Source organism: Rhinichthys klamathensis, unplaced genomic scaffold (assembly GCF_029890125.1).
Source record: "Rhinichthys klamathensis goyatoka isolate OS25496 unplaced genomic scaffold, OSU_Roscu_1.1 h1tg000485l_1, whole genome shotgun sequence".
Classification (NCBI taxonomy): domain Eukaryota; kingdom Metazoa; phylum Chordata; class Actinopteri; order Cypriniformes; family Leuciscidae; genus Rhinichthys; species Rhinichthys klamathensis.
This window is the reverse complement of record NW_026606972.1, coordinates 2495967-2512933: the sequence shown is the minus strand read 5'-3', so window position 1 is coordinate 2512933 and position 16967 is coordinate 2495967. Positions and strand designations below refer to the sequence as shown.

At 41.5% G+C, this 16967-nt stretch overlaps 2 protein-coding genes across 2 annotated transcripts in view; one reads left to right on the top strand and one right to left on the bottom strand.

Moving 5' to 3' along the window:
- rassf8b (Ras association domain family member 8b) overlaps positions 1-16967 on the bottom strand; it is a 234288-nt gene that overhangs the window by 98801 nt on the left and 118520 nt on the right. The window lies entirely within an intron of this gene.
- LOC130072323 (fish-egg lectin-like) lies at positions 6008-7432 on the top strand. The gene is made up of 6 exons (XM_056237384.1): positions 6008-6090; positions 6208-6269; positions 6366-6593; positions 6704-6912; positions 7005-7132; positions 7257-7432. The coding sequence occupies exons 2-6, from the start codon at positions 6212-6214 to the stop codon at positions 7396-7398; spliced, it is 765 nt and encodes a 254-aa protein (XP_056093359.1). The 5' UTR covers positions 6008-6090; positions 6208-6211; the 3' UTR covers positions 7399-7432.

The window sequence follows — 16967 nt, the reverse complement described above, 5'->3', positions numbered from 1 at the left end:
GTCTGTAGTTATATTTTATGTAGCCAGTTTTGGTAAATGTTTATTGGAAGATAATATGTTAATTGCAGCTATAGCTTACGTGACCAACACTTCACTAACGTTAGCTAACTTACGGTAACCTGATGTATATAATATATAATATTTGTAAAAATATTTTATATGTATGTTTATATATATATATATATAGCCTATATATAATATTATATATACATACACACACACACACGCACAATTCATTTATTTAAATGGGTTAGGGTTATGCATATGTGCTTATTTGTATTTAGGAACATAGTTAATTCACAACTATCTCTCCGGTTTAATTTTATGAAGAATATTTTTCGGTTGAATATTTACCGAACATTGCTGTATATAGTCGTTGCTTTCTACGTTATGGGAGCAGTCTATTTCCCTCCTAAATCATTCATTTGTACATGCACAGCGTAATTATTTATATTTTATGTTGGTTGGAATTCTGAACGGACTGCAGACCTCTTTGCGTGATCACGGAGCGGAATTTATAAGCAAGATCACGGGAATCAATAGCCTAATACAGCCCAGTTGTGCTAAAATAAATATCATGAGACGTCCATCATCAAATGAATGACATGGAAAAGTTAAGTTAGAGCGGCTAAAGCCAGCTACTACCCATGCGAACATGAACACTAGCGTTTCCCTCCAAAAATATAGCCTAAAACTTATCTAAGTTGTCACCCTGCCTCTCCAAATTCAAAACTGACATTAACAAAATGCAATAACAGCTGAAAAAGTACTTGGGTGTGTGTTTTATTTTATATTTACCGTTTAATAATGCAATCGCTGCTGTCTGTCCATAGAAGAACATGACAGCCCGCGTGTGTTTTGGAACTATTGCGGCTTACATGAACCACGTGACAGCCGTCGCGGCGACATCAAAGCGTGTCGCAACTCTTTCTCTCTATGGCTCTGATCTGGACCAAACCTTTAACTGTAAAGGGTTTGTATGATAACAGAACAGCTTGGAACAATTTTCAATTGAAGTGGACACCTCTGTGTCCCAGTCTATTAACCAGTCCTCCGTGTCCAAATCCACCATTCCCTCTGCCACGGTATTCACACCCCTGGTCGGACTCATATTGGGGCATCGGCTTCGGGGCAATGGTTGGCGCTGTCGTCACAGACTGCTTCCTCACGCCGGGCAGACGCTCTCCGTCTGCGGGGGGCTCGGGCGAAATCTCCACAGTGCAGGGTGATGGTGTGCTGGGGTTTGGGTCTGGCTGTGGTCACGGGCGTCAGTTTGGTTTGAAATGTGGTGGGGACAGAGACGCATTCGGAAGTGCATTTTCAAAAGTGCTGGGTACAAATTCTGCAGCCTGTTTAACCCGTAAATAAATGTTTGAGTTCTTAAATGGTCTGGTGGTAGATCTTTTGCCAAGCGTGTCAGAGGTGACGGGTTCTAATCCGCCCTCGGTATAGTTTTTTTTTCTCTCAAAACTGAATAATGTTCATCAGTGGTTACAGTCTATATCAAGCAGCGAGGGACACGTTTGTGTGCATTTTATTTTGTAATTTCACCGGAATGAATATATACAGAGTCTCTCCGCAACGGCGATAGATTGAAGTGCGCGTCCGAGTGAAGACTGTGCGCGAGCCACAGAGAACACTGTATCCACGACACTGATAGCAGCGGACACGAGCGCTCAGCTTGAGTTAAAAAACAAAACATTTTAGCTAGATCTCTTATTTAAGGGCGAACTAAATGAATGCTCTGCTAGTTAACTGGAGATGTTTTATTTGTATTAGGTACATCCGACCGTGCCTCAATGTTTCCAAGAGTGGTGGGTACAAAATGACTCATGACGAAATCTGGTGGGGACGCGTACCCACCGTCCCCACCGAAATCGACGCCTATGGCTGTGGTATAGATCAGTTGTAGACTCTCTCCAGACATATATCAGTTCACATCCTTCCAGCTGAGTCCTTGCATGTCTGGGAGGTCTACTTGATGGTTATAGTTCACCCTGATCCAATACAGTGATTTGATGGTTTCATTATCATACGGTGAATGCATGGCAAGGTTGCAGAATTGATGGGTATAGTCCAAGAGATTGAGGCCTCTCCTGGCCAACGTAGCAAACTCTGCTGCTAAGTTCATTTTAACGGTCGGTTGTTCTTTCACGTAATGAAAGTCCCAAAGATGAAGAAGTTCCATATGAAGATATTTAATGAGAACATCAAGACAGCGTAATCCTACACGCTTAACAGGGTGTACCAAACACAAACAGCAACCGACAAAGAACTGACGAACCAAAGGAACTTAAGTACTAATACAAACAAGGTAACTGATGATATACAGCTGAACTGAAATAACTAATCGTAACTAAAGAGTGTCAGGAAAACTAAACAAAGGAAAACAGGAACTAATGAATGCAAACTAAAAGTCCATGAAAACAAAGTACCGTAACACATACAGGTATACATTCCTTTTTGCTTGATTATTAAATTGCTTAATTAAAGTTTATACATGCTAGTTTCCATGACAGAGGTCAAGATCAATCTTTTCATCTTACTACTGGAGCTCCCTGTTTGCTAAGTTTCAAATGGTTATTAAACAGCAAGCACGGCAGCCCTTCCGGTGCATTCAGTGTCCGAATTTACTCACTCGTTTTCATTCACTCCTTCAAGTGGACTATATTAGTGGAGCAATGTAGGGAATCGTGAATGAGGGTTTAGGGGGCAATTTCGAACACAGCCTGTGTTTTCTTTTCGTTTCTTTGGTTAGTTCTTGTACAGCCTGTGCCAATGCAACTGGATTGAGGGAAAGTGAAACGAAGTACTTGGTGACGGCCAGCCGAATTAAAAAAAAAAAGATTGTGAAAAGAATGTGAAAGCATGCAAGTAATTATTTCATTGCATAAGTAATATGCAAGTAACAGGTTATTTCCATGTTTTTCATGTTGTTTCCTTGTTTTTAAATAACTCTAAACACGCTTCTGATCTGGTCTGTTTGTCCAGTACTCACCTGTTCATTACACAACTGCCCACATTGCTAAAAATTTAGGCTGTGTCGTGTGTCTCTGTCTCTCTCTCTCTCTCTCTCTCTCTCTCTCTCTCTCTCAATTATTACATTATTCAGCAAGCATTAAATTGATTAAAAGTGACACTTTTACATTGTAGCATGCATCATGGTTTCATCAACTGTTTTCAAATTTCATAATAAGAAATGTTTCCTAAGCACAAAATATCAGAATGATTTCTGAAGGATCATGGGAAGACTGGAGTAATGGCTTCTGAAAAATCAGCCTTTCCATCAAAAGAATAAATTACATTTTAACAAATTAAAATAGAAACCCTCTTAAATTGTAATATTATTTCACTTTATTGCTATTTTTACTTTTTTTTATCAAATAAATGCAGCCACGAGAGACTTCTTTCAAAAACATTTTAAAATTGTACCTAAATAAAATCTTTGAATACTGTAACACATATTTTGTCCCCATTTCTCTTATCTTATGGTTTGCTATTTCATAGATTGAATCAGTGACGCATGGAAAAAAAGTCAACTTTTATTGTTCTTTATTTAGTTCTAATGGGTTTTAAGATATTTACTGTATCCAAGTAAGAATATGATTTTTAATGTTGTAAAGTAATTCATGTACTGTATAGCGTTTGCGCACCACAGATTCAAAATTTGTTTTCCAAACTTAATGTTTTGCAACATGTTAGCAAAATCAACGGTGGGAGAATTGTCATTTGAGTGAGATCTGTTTAATGTTGTGTGATTGATCAGATAAACCTGCTCTCCCAACATTTTTTAAAATGATAATTTCTTATATAATCTTTTTAACATGAAATATTATTTGGTCCATATCGGATGGCTTCATATATAAAATAAGTTTTCAGTGCTATGAATATTTTTGAGCTTAACTTTATAAGGCTCCAACATACTGCCATCAGTAGCTTCCAGCAAACTGTTCAAAAGAGTCTGCCACCTCAACAGCCATTGCCTGGCACACTCTACACGAAACAATATAAAAACGTGCAGCATGTGAAGTGAACACGTGAAATAGGCTAAATAAAGTGAAAGAACTAAAAATGAAATTACACAACTAAAGATAAACCATCAAGCCATGTCTATTGCTCATATTAAAGAATCTTAAATATGACACCAAACAAGCTCAGTGGAATATTTGTGTCATGTGGTTCTTGTAAAAGCATGTTTACCTGATGTAGTGTACTTAAACACAAAAAGTCTGTCAACAGTTTTTTTTTTTTTTAAGAATAATCAAGATTGATCATCTGGATTAAACCTTTAACTGTAAAGGGTTTGTATATGAGAACAGAACTGGTTGGCGCAATTTTCATTTAAAGTATAACTTTACAGATTTTCAACCCACTTTGTATTGCTACAATGTGGGTAGTATGTAAATTAACAATGATTACTCGTTCTCCATGTTACCCTGACCGAGAAATTCATGTTTATTTGTCAGCAAAAGTCAGCTGGATAATGCAAAACGCCACCATTATAACTAAATGTTTTCCTACTAAAGTAAGGCGGTGTATGACTCAGGTTAAGCGTATACATTATTGGTATTGAAGATTTCTTACCTATTTGACAAAAGGGAAGAAAACGGCTTTTTTTCCCTCTCTAGTCAGATTGCACCTACTATACAACAACAACAACTCTTTTTTAACCTCCGCCCGTCCAACTACACAGTTCCTCGGGTTGTGAGCCCCGACTTTCACAGTGATCTCAGGACAGCACACAGCTGCTGCCTTTCAGTAATATAGATAATAATATATTTCAGATAGGCACCAGCATACACAGCGTATGGCCGGAGAATATTGTTCATGAGACACTGAAAAGTGGCCGGTTTCCCGAAAAGCCCTAACGAAAGTGTCACAAATTGGTATAATCCAACGGCGCGGGGTTATTCTTTGGATAAAGGTCACGGTGATAAGGGGATCAACCAATATCCATTTGTCGAATAAAAGCAATATGCAACTAAGCAAAAAAAAAAGCAACTCGTCAAATGGGGCATTTTTTATGCGATGAATTTTTAATACAGCATTTACCATGTGATAAAGTGGTCCGTTTTTGGCAACAAAACTATAGGGAGACAGTGACTCTTACTCTCAAATCGAGTTTAACCTTCAATTTGTCCTAAACAACTTTTCTTTTCTTTCTTTTTTTTTCTTTTCTTTTTTTTTTTTTTTTTTTGCTCAGGGAGTCGATGGGAAGTCATTTTGATGTGATTCTGTATTAGACATTTGTTACAGTAGGCTATTTGTTCATCTTTGTTAATGTTAGTTAATAAAAATTCAGTTGTTCATTTTTTGTTCATGTTAGTTCACAGTGTATTAACTAATGTTATCAAATATAACTTTTGATTTTAATAATGCATTAGTAAACGTTTTAAGATTAAGAAAGATTAATAAATGCTTAGTTCATGTTAACTGAAGTAGTTAATGTTAACTAATGAAACCTTATTGTAAAGTGTAATGTTATATCCAAATTTACAACTTCGTTGCCATGACAATGCAACACCATACACTGCAAAACTACTTATTTTAAATACCCTGAAAATTGTCCGTTGTAAGTGCCTCCCCACAACCTTTTCTGATGCTTTATGAATTCAGTTATGTAATTTCATTGCAATCCTTGTTAAGTTGCATTACACTACTTCAGAATGACTTTACCACAGAAGGCGAGGTTTTTATTTTCTTGTTGGGTTTACATTCAATTTATATTAAACAACCTTGTACCAGGTTTTAAGCATCACATGTTCTTACCAAACATAAAAAAAATCCAATTGCATCAAAGGAATGTGACAATGGCATGAGGGCAAATGTGTGCACGTGTGGAGACAAAAGCTATTCAGTCAATGAACATTGCAAGTTCATAAGAACCAGTGACATAAGAGTTCTGCTCCACCCAGCAGTAGATCTTGATCCACTGCATAATTCTGTACAGCAGGGGTTTCCCTGGCCTGATCAGGAAGCAAACTACAGCTATAAAAACAAACCTAGCAGTCATTCACCAGCATCTCCAAACATTGTGGTTGTGAGAAGAGGACTGCTGAAACCAGCTGGCACGTCTAAGATCAAGAAAAGGTTGGTTTCATTTAAAACAAAATAATTATGCTGGTTTATTTGTTCGTTTATGACTTAACATCATGGACATTTGATTTCTGTTTATGTACAAGACGAGACAAATACTCTGTGTTGCAGCACAATGAAAACTTGTCAGTGCATCCTGCTACTCTTCAGCTGCCAGATTCTTTATACTCGAGGTAAACGATGAATGTGTGTTTGGGGATTCAGAATCATATCACGATACTAACAATTGCAGAATAATTCAAACGACCCCAACCCAAATATTTCCATAGCTTTGGAGTGTGAAGTGATTCCTGGTACCCTGAAGCAGATTGATGCTGGATTGGGCTTAGTGGGTGGAGTCAACAATGACAATGAAGCTTTCCTATTTCTGGGAAACAGTTTTACAAGAATAAATGCATCACTGAAGCACATTACTGTTGGACCTGCTGGACAGTTAGGAGTGAGTCCAGAAAACAACGTCTTCAAGTTTCTGAGCGGAAACTTCAGGCAGATTCAAGGTTAAAAATAATAATAATGAAAATTAAGCTCAAGATGCTGAATGCAGATTTTCTTATCTGTCCATATTTTGTCTGACTTCTCCATTCAATCTCTTTATTTTTACTGTCAGGAGGTTTGAAGCAGGTGGATGCTGGAAGTGAGATTGTTGCAGGTGTTACTCCAATAGACGACATCTACTGCTTTAATAAGGATATTAACAGCAATGGGCCATCTGGAATTATTCCTTGGACACAAATCACAGGAAGGCTGAAGTACTACAGCTGTGGCCCGTACAGCTGTTGGGGAGTGAACTCTCAAGAGAATGTGCTCCTCAAAAGGGTAAGAGTGGAAGAGTTTGAACAAAAAGGAAACGCCTGAAAAGTAATTAGTTTTAGTCAAGTGAGTTGTTTGCATCCTGTTGTGTTTCTCAGAATGTGACGAGTTCTTCCTGTGGTGGGTCAGCTTTTTGGGATGCTATTAATGGAACTCTGTCTATGGTCGAAGTAGCAACTGATGGCAGCGTATATGGTGTCGACTATCAGGGGTCTTTGCTGCAAAGGTGAGCTGAAAATAGCACTGAAAGCTTGTTTTCTTTAATAAATCTGTTAAATATGAACAAAGGTAAAATTCAAGAATGATTTTCATTTATTAGAAACCATTATCTTATCACTTATCTTTTATAGAGTCGGAGTCTCTCAAACAAATCCCGCTGGCACAGGATGGCAAATGATTGTTGTCTGTCCCAACAACCACAAACATGTGACCTTCGATTTGGGGAGGCTGTGGGTCATCTGTGGTGATGGATCCATCAGAAGATGTACTTGAATGTCCATCATACATCTTAGAGGAACCCAATGATCATTAAATGTAGAAATCTGAAAATAAAGTTGTTGTTTGTTTTTTTTAGCCAATGAAAGTTGAGTTTTGTTTTATGTTTATTAAAGTTTGACAAATAAAGTTTTGCTTTGCTTTGCATTGTCATATTGTGTCAATAAAGGTTAAAGGAAATTGTACAAAAAATCAGTTTATTCTTTATAATCAATTGATCACTGAAAAAAAAACTAATTTTGAAATAATTGACATGTGTCATGGAGCAATGTATTAAATTCATCCTTCAGCTTGTCAGAAAGAACGTCTCGGTTACGTATGGTAACCCTCGTTCCCTGAAGGAGGGAACGGAGGCGTACGTTGTGACCGACGAATAGGAATCTTGCTAGAGAGGCCAATCTACTTCAAGTGAAACTAAACGAGCCAATGCACATTGGCGTGCAATCATTTGCATCAGCTGTTCAGCCACACAGCGCCGGTATATAATGAGCAGTAGGGGCGATTGCACTTCAGTTTTTTGCTGAGGAGCCGACCCGATGAGTTGGTTGCCCCGGAGAGTCGCAGCAGATGTGGCGACAGGACGTACGCCTCCTTTCCCTCCTTCAGGGAACGAGGGTTACCATATGTAACCAAGACATTCCCTATCAGTCGATCACTCTCGACGTACGTCGTGACCGACGAATAGGAATCCCTACCAAAGCGTCACAGCTGCTGACCCCATCCAGCGCCCTGTGTGAGCCTCTTGCCCCTTCTTACCTGGAAGGACGATAGGAGAGGGCTTACGCAGAGTGTATCTGTCACTGTTGTTCCGTGATAACCCATACAGTGAGAATATTGGATAACACTGGGAAAGCGAGCCCTTTCTTGTCCTTGTTGAGACTCGGCCGTGAAGCAGTGCTGAAGCGGTCTCATATGGAGCAGCCCGAGCGGTGTTACCGCTGCTGCCGCTGCCATATGCCCCAGGAGCCTCTGAAAGAATTTCAGTGAATGTGTTCAAGCAGTTCAGCACTGACTGAGCGCATGCCTCTGTGAGGTGCGCTGTCTGTGCGACAGAATCCAACTCCATACTGAGAAAAGGGATCCTCTGCATGGGGGAGAGTTTGCTCTTTTCCCCAGTTGGCCTGAAGACTCAACTGGCTGAGGTGCGTGAGCACGAGGTCCCTGTGTTCGCATAACTGATCTCGAGAGTGTGCTAGTATGAGCCAGTCGTCGAGATAGTTGAGGATGCGAACGCCCAGTTCTCTCATGGGAACATGGGCCTCCTCCATGACTTTCGTGAAGACACGGGGAGACAGGGACAGCCCGAAGGGCAGGACCTTGTACTGATATGCTCGACCCTCGAACGCAAAGCGCAGAAACGGCCTGTGTCGAGGAAGAATCGAGACATGAAAGTGTAGCAACAATGGGTTATTGCCTTAATTAGCTCAAATTATGCATAGGGAATTTTAATAATTAATCATGAATATGATTAATATATTGCATATTACAGTTTAATTATCGAAATTGAAAATAGATCGATTGTATATATGAATGATCAATCATAACGAATTATAATTCCTCCTTCATATATCAATGGTCTCATTACCGATCGATTATATGAGACAACTTTTAAGGGAATTAATTGGTTATCAAACAATCGGTTTGTCCAGCAAACGGCCGTAAGATTAACCCATCAAATTCTCAACAAAGTTATACCTTTTTATAAACTCCAAGAAATCTCAATGTTCCGGCCGTGAACATTAATTTTCTCGTGTTTATAAAATTTACGTTACTGATATAGTAACAACTCGTAAAGCTTTTGTAGCTATAGGATCGCATTTCATTGACTTGTACAGTATGAGCATTCAAAAACAATCAAGAATATAATGGTTTTAATAAAATGAAACTACGGATACAGAATTCTACATTTAAACACGGGATACATGTATGTACAGTAAACAGTAAAACTAATGAGACAGACGAACAACAAACAGGAGTGAGAGAGAGAGAGAGAAAGAAGATGAGAGATCTTCTAGTTTGGCAAAATTCATCACAGACACAGAACCTTTTGAATTAGAACAAGACTCAACAGATCTTAAACCTTGAAAGAATGGTAAACGGTTACTTGCACAGTAAAGCTCTTTGTGATTGATGTGAAGAAGGGTGCGTGTCTCTGTCCTCGCGTCATGCGTTCACGTGGTCTTTCAGAGCGGGCAAAGCGCGTTAGTTTGAATGAAGGCTTAAAGGTCTTTGGTTTTCCTGGTGTTGCTGAGGAAAACTGTGTCTTGCGTGTGTGTGTATCTCTGTCATGTGGCTGCCGAGCGTTCGGGTTCGTCCAGCGAGCGCGGCGTGTTTGAATGTCCTTGTAGGTGAAGCTTGCCAGTCTGGCTGTGTTCATTTTCTTCGCGAGAAGACATGAACAGAGGAGCCTTCGAAAAAGATAAAATAAACTTGAAGAAAACAAAAAGAGAAACGATGGATCATCACACTAAGGCGATGTCCAGACGCACGAGGAGTCACATGATGAAGCCACGAAGAGCAGGAAGAGCCAGGGAGTTTAGGCAGAGAGTTTTCAGGAAGCTTTCAGAAGCATTTCAGAAGGCCAAGGGAAGCTCGGCGCGTCTCTTTAAGGACACTTAGGTTCACGCCTCTGTTTGCGCGAATCACACATGACCGTCCGCGGATTTGGAGCGGACACAGATCTCTTTGTCCTGTGGGGGGATTCCCACATGACTGACTCGTGAGGAGATTGTATTTGAGCGTTCGGCTCCTGAAATATGAAATGTGTAAGATAATGCACCTTACTTCATTCTGCTATCGGAATTCGGCTCCGTTAGATTGAGCGAATTACAGACATATCAGACACGTCACATGAAGATTATCGGAATACAGAGTCACATAAGATATGCATTTTATAAGCATTTAATGTTCCTTCACACGACTATAAAGCCATAATACCGGCTACCGTGACCTAGGAAATATCAAACTCATGTTTATGCATTTCTTAAGTGGTTATACTTATAGACAATATAAGATTGCAGAGGCTATTCCTCTTTCTTCATCAGAATTCAAGTGGGAGCTGTGATTTCCCTTGGAATTCCTTTTGGGAGTCATAAAGTTTTATGACCTAGCAAGAGGGAGAGTTATAGAATCTTTCTTTAGAAATAAACTTTAAGGTTCGAAGTTACAGAACAGTTAAAATTACATCTATAGAATAAGACAAGACTAATTAGATATGCATGCATACAGGAAGGTTGGATACAATTCTGTGTTATATACATTATAGGACATTCTTATCCTAAACTATGCACAAAGACGTCTGTGTTCGTGCATCTGTATGTGTGGCGTGCATCTGTCCATCCGTGGTGTGTGTGTGTGTGTGTGGAATGGGCAATTGTCCGTCAGCATTCAGGCAGTATTGTGAATTGACTTACTCATTGCACAAGGCTCTGTTTGTAAGGTGATCAAATCAAGGATACCCTGAGGGGTCGCGTGGTCTTCGGCCGGACTCGTGAGATGTCACATGTCCTTTTGGTCACAAGTCGTAAACAGGGCATTCCTTTCTTTACTCATTAGAGGAAAACGCTGCATGTGTGAATCAGAGTCAATGATCTAATCAATTCAAAACGCTACTCCTTCTGGTTTCACGAATGGAAGAAGGGAGGGGAACTTAAGTAAATTAGAATCTAGTTAATTTACTCCACACACCAGAGCTGGCTCGATTACCTATCTGATTATCACTACAAAAGTATGCGTCCTCCAGGTCGATCGCTGCAAACCTCTCGGGGAAGGATGCATTCGAAAATGCATTTCTGCGTGAGTATTTTGAACGGTAGCTTGTGGAGACTCCGATTCAAAACTCGCAGGTCCAAGATTGATCGTAACCCACCGCCTTTCTCGGGTACAATGAAGTAGGGACTGTAGTACCCTGACCTCCTATCGGCTGGAGGGACCGGTTCTATCGCGTCCTTCGCTAGTAGAACTGCGATCTCCGCCTGCAAGACATGGGCATCGGCTGCTCTCACTGTAGTGGAGAGGATGGCCCGAAACTTGGGGGGACGCCGGGCAAACTGAATCGCATAGCCGAGCCTGATGGTCCAAATGAGCCAGCGAGATTGACTGGGGAGCGCTAACCAGGCTCACAGAGACCGTACAAGGAGGGACCAAAGGGACCGTAGGAGTACCCGCAGTGGGGCAGCGAGGTGGAACGCAGGGATGCGGCTTGGGAGGCTCTCTCTGGGAGGCGGCCCGAAGCGGGGTCTGAGTGTGCTGTGCAACACTTACCTGGTTCCATGGGGCAGGAGGCGCAGGAGGCAGCTTGGTTACGTTCTCGAACTGCACGCTGCTGCCCGCTGGTGATAGAAGAGGCGGATGAGAGTGGTAAGAATTCTCTCCTCTCACTGCTCTCCGGGCCCTCTTTGGACCCAGAGATGGAAGAAACTGCTCTTTTATTGAAAATTTGGGTACTGCTGGTTTTAAGGCCAGTGGCGGAACACAAATAAAAGGGAAGAAAGGATTTTTCACACGGCCCTCTTCCAGGGGAGGGAGTGGTGCGGTCACCATCTACTGGAGAGCAGTCTCATCCATCTCCAGGTCGGGGTGGGGCGACCTGCATGCGACTGGCTCCTCGGCGCCGCTTAGGTGGAGGCTGCGGAGCACGAGCAGACTGAGGGGCCGCAGGCGATGGGGTGGAGGCAGCAGCTGACCGTTGCAGCAGGATGTGCCTGATCGCGTCAATCTGCTTTTGTACAGCCGAGAACTACTGGGCGAAGTTCTCGACCGCGTCGCAGAAGAGGCCGGTCTGGGACACGGGGGAGTTAAGGAACCTGACTTTGTAGGTCTCCCTCATATCAGCCAGACACAGCCAGAGATGGCATTCCTGGACCACCATAGTGGACATCGCACGACCCACTGACCGCGTGGTGACCTTCGTCGCACAAAGTCCGTTGCGGCACAAAGTTCTTGGAGAACTTGTGGATCGTGACCACCCTCGTGCAGGTCCTTCAGTGCCTTGGCCTGATGGACCTGCAACAACCCCACAGGCCTTGTAAGCCTTGCCGGTTAATTCCGACGAGTACTTACAGGCCCGGGAAGGGAGACACGGAGTAACGGCCCGCTCCACTGGTGGGATACGCGTGTAACCCTTAGCCGCCCCGCCATCAAGGGTGGTGAGGGAGGAGGAGCCCCCGGGGCGGATTCTGGCAGTAAAAGGGGCCATCCACGCCCCCGTGAGCTCCTCATGCACCTCCGGGAAGAAAGGCACTGGGGTGGGTTGCTGAGAACCAGCGCGCGCCACCCACGAGATACCAGTTGTCCAACCTCGAGGGCTCGGGACACGGTCAAGTGTTCCACATGAGCCCGATCCTGTTGGCGGCCCGGGAAAGCATGGCCATCATCTCCGGGTCCGACTCGGGCACCGCTACCACACCCGAAGGGGGCAGCGGCGCGGAATCATCATCAACCACTTTTCTTGATACACGTTATGACATGCATTGTTCAGTATTTATGTTTAGTTTTAAAGCTTTGAAAAACTGAAACCAGGCAATTTTTGTGCACATTGAATATGAATGAAACAATGTGCATTATGATTGGATGATGAGTGATGCAGCTGGAGATGACAGAGATGGTTGCCAGGCAATCAATCATATTTCCATGTTAGAGATGATAGAAAGTTGCAAATTACTTGAGAAGAAACTGCTTTAATCAGAGCTCAGTACTGAGGCAGCTCATTACAAACACCTGTGTCACAAACTGTTCATGTATTCTCTTATGATGTGGAGTGTTGAAAATGACATGCGTTGAGTTTATGTGAATCAGTTTACAGTAAATTAGCATGGGATCCAGGTTTTTGCTTTTCACCCCCTTTTTAAGAAAAAGAGACACAAGCATGAATTATTTTCTTTTTTTCTTTTTCTTCTGGTAGTAATCAACATTATGAGCTTAACTTAACCCAAATTTCTCCTTTAAACATCAAATATTGGTAGCAGTTCTTGTACAGCCTGTGTCAATGCGACTGGATTGAGTGAAAATGAAGCGAATACAGTAAGTACTTGATGACTGCAGACTGTCTAAAAGAAAAATTAAAAAAACAAATGTATTACATAAGTATTACAGCCAGCAGCCATATCACCCTGTAGCCCAAGACTGGTTGCCCACTGAAGCTAAGCAGGGCTGAGCCTGGTTAGTACCTGGATGGGAGACCTTCTGAGAAAACCAGGTTGCTGCTGGAAGAGGTGTTAGTGAGGCCAGCAGGGGGTGCTCACCCTGTGGTCTGTGTGGGTCCTAACGCCCCAGTATAGTGACGGGGACACAATACTGTCAAAAGAGCACCGTCCTTCGGATGAGACGTTAAAACCGGGGTCCTGACTCTCTGTGGTCATTAAAAATCCCAGGATGTTCTTCGAAAAAAGAGTAGGGGTGTAACCCCGGCATCCTGGCCAAATTTGCCCATTGGCCTCTGTCCATCATGGCCTCCTAATCATCCCCATATACTGATTGGCTTCATAACTCTGTCTCCTCTCCACCAATAAGCTGGTGTGTGGTGGGCGTTCTGGCGCACTATGGCTGCCGTCGCATCATCCAGGTGGATGCTGCACATTGGTGGTGGTTGAGGAGATTCCCCCTTCAATGTAAAGCGCTTTGAGTACACAGAAAAGCGCTATATAAATGTAACGAATTATTATTATTATTAAGTTGTTGCAATCCAATGTTGGTCAGTATCAGCCCTGGTAGCCCTGGTAGGTAGGGACTGCTCAGTGGATGAGTGTTACTGGCCTCTAATCAACCGAAACCCCCCTGGAAGGCCTAAAAGTCAAGTAAAGCCAAGCGTCAAGAAACCCCAGCCCCTCCAGGCTTTTGCAGCACCCTCAGGCCATGAATCAGAGAGTGGGGCCCTTATCAGAAAAGCCCTATCGCATCCCAGAGGACCAAAGAGAAGCAATCCATGAAGAAGTAAAAAAGATGTTAGACTTGAACATTATTGAGTTGTTTGGATGCCTCCAAAACGGGAATAGGAGCAATGCCCGGTTGCATAAAGCACCTTAAGTTTTTCCCTTAAGTATGATACTTAAGGGGCGATTTCTCCTTACCTAAGAGAATAACTTAAGGGTGTTGCATATAATCTCTTAAACAGTTCTCTTAGGTAAGGGAAACGTTTAAGTGTTTCATGACACCGATCCTGGATTTTGTCCACGTTACTCTTAAGGTTACGATTTCCAAACCTTAAATTATACTTAGGAAAATGACCATTAAGGGGTTTTATGCAACACTTAACGGATTACTTAAGTGAAAAAAACAGCATTTAAGGGACATTCTAAGTGTTTATGACGTTTCACTTAAAGAAACCCTGAAGTAACACTTCAGGGTTTTTTTCTGCAACACCCTTAGGTTTAAGGGAAACATAAGGGCGAACGTAAGAGAAAATTACACTTAAGGTGCTTTATGAAACTGGGCACAGACCTCTCAAAGTTGAGAAATGAAAAACATCCTATTACTTTCATCAGCCATATAAGTTACTCAAACACAAACGTAATTATTCTACCGTGGAGAAAGATTTTTTGGCCATTAGGTGGGCCCTGAACAAAACTGCCATATTACCTGCTGGGGAGAGAATTCTACTACAATGGAGGTCACTATAAATCTGGGAACTTTGCTTCACTCAGGGTTGAATGGTTCTGGATGCAGACACCCCCAGGAGGTGCGGAAGCACAGGGAGACCTAGAGTGAGACCGGCTGAAGAGAAAAAGACATGGTTAAACTTGTAACCTCTGCTTTACCAACTTTGCCTTTCTTTTGATCTGTTTTCGCCTTCAAGGTGGCCTATAGTGTTCAAGCAGATGGGTGGAACAAAGCTGTCACGGACACCCCAGAATGGGAAGAACCTAAATTCTAGTTTAGATTCCTTTTGGCCATCCTGTTCTTGGATAACTAAAAGACACTTTCTGTTAACCCTGTTCCCACCTCTCTTGTGGTTGTGTTTTGTGGCAGCCTAAACCTCTCTTGACTTTGGGGCTATGTCACAAAGTATACAAATAATAAGCATATTCTTTTAAAACAAGAATTACAGAGAAAAAATATTCTTGTGTTTTTAAATTACACCAAACAAGCCTCTGTTCCGTTCTGTTCAGGTTTGATTTTTCCAGTACACACCTGTTCAACAAGCTATATTCAACATCTGCCCACTTTGGTCGAATTTTAGTGTGTGTCGACCTGCTCCTGGTCTTTCTTTGACTCAGTTTAGGTCCTCACAATACTTCATTTTGTGTTAATGTCACACAAAGCTGTGTCTGTATTCTCCTCAATAACATCATAAAAGAAAGCAGAAAAAAAATGTAGTCAGGATCATGTTTATTTGCCAAGGGACGTTATAAGACCATGAGTATGGAAGCTTGTTTCGGCCAGAGAATAAAAAAAGAAAAAAGGTATTGCAACTTTTTTTTCTCAGATATAAACTCACAATTGTGAGTTAAAATGTCAGAATTGTGAGATATAAACTCGCAAGTCAGACTATTTTTCTTAGACATTATTACTCGCAATTGTGAGTTTATTTTATGTAATATACAGCGAATTCCAAACAGCTTTTTTGCACCCTTGAAGGGAACTTCAGGAAGGGGACGCCATTTGTAGGAGCATTCCAAACGAAAGTGAACAACTGAATCCCTTCACGAAGGGCCCTTCCACCGGTTCATTAGCAAAGGGAACATGCAATGGTCACTTCAAGGAAGTAATTTAATTATTTATGGTCATGTTCTGCCCTTCGGGGTGAGTAGGGCATAGGGATGAAAAAAAAATCAGAATTGCAAGTTTATGTCACGCAATTCTGTCTTCAAAACTCGCAATTGCGAGTTTATATCTCACAATTCTGACATTATAACTCTCTTCATCAGATCAGCCAAAAAGACAGACAGAGGAAGCCGTGAAATAGCAGACAGCAGGAGACGAAGTATTGCTGAAAAAGAGCAGAGTTTATTGAATAATCTTTGCTTAGGCCTATGTTTCAATGCTCAGGACTTCGAACTTCATTCCTACTTTGTCTACCCAGCACAAGTTCAACAAGTGTTATTTTACCAATTCAAAAGCAACTACAAGAAACCACAAAATCCTAAAATTAAACAACAGTAACAACCACTAAGAGCAAGTCAAATAAGTCAAATAAAAAGTAATACAATAAAATTAATTACATTGTTAAATGATACATATGATTATATGATTAAATTGAATAATTAAATGATTATACAGTATGATTATAAATGAATAAATGAGCAAAAACAAAGAAAAGATAACAAAATGTATGGTTGATACACACTCCGCTACACACGTTGCTCTTAAAGGAATAGTTCACCCAAAAATGAAAATTCTGTCATTAATTGCTCATCTTCATGTCATCCCAAACCCGTAAGAATTTCGGTCTTTCTTTGTAACACAAATGAAGATCTTTTTAATGAAATCTGAGAGATTTCTGTCCATCATTTAACAGCCTATGCAACTACCACTTTCAAGCCCCAGAAAGGTAGTAAAGACATCATAAAACGACATGAAGGTGAGAAGTTATGGACAGAATTTTTGGGAGAACTATCCCTTTAGAAACC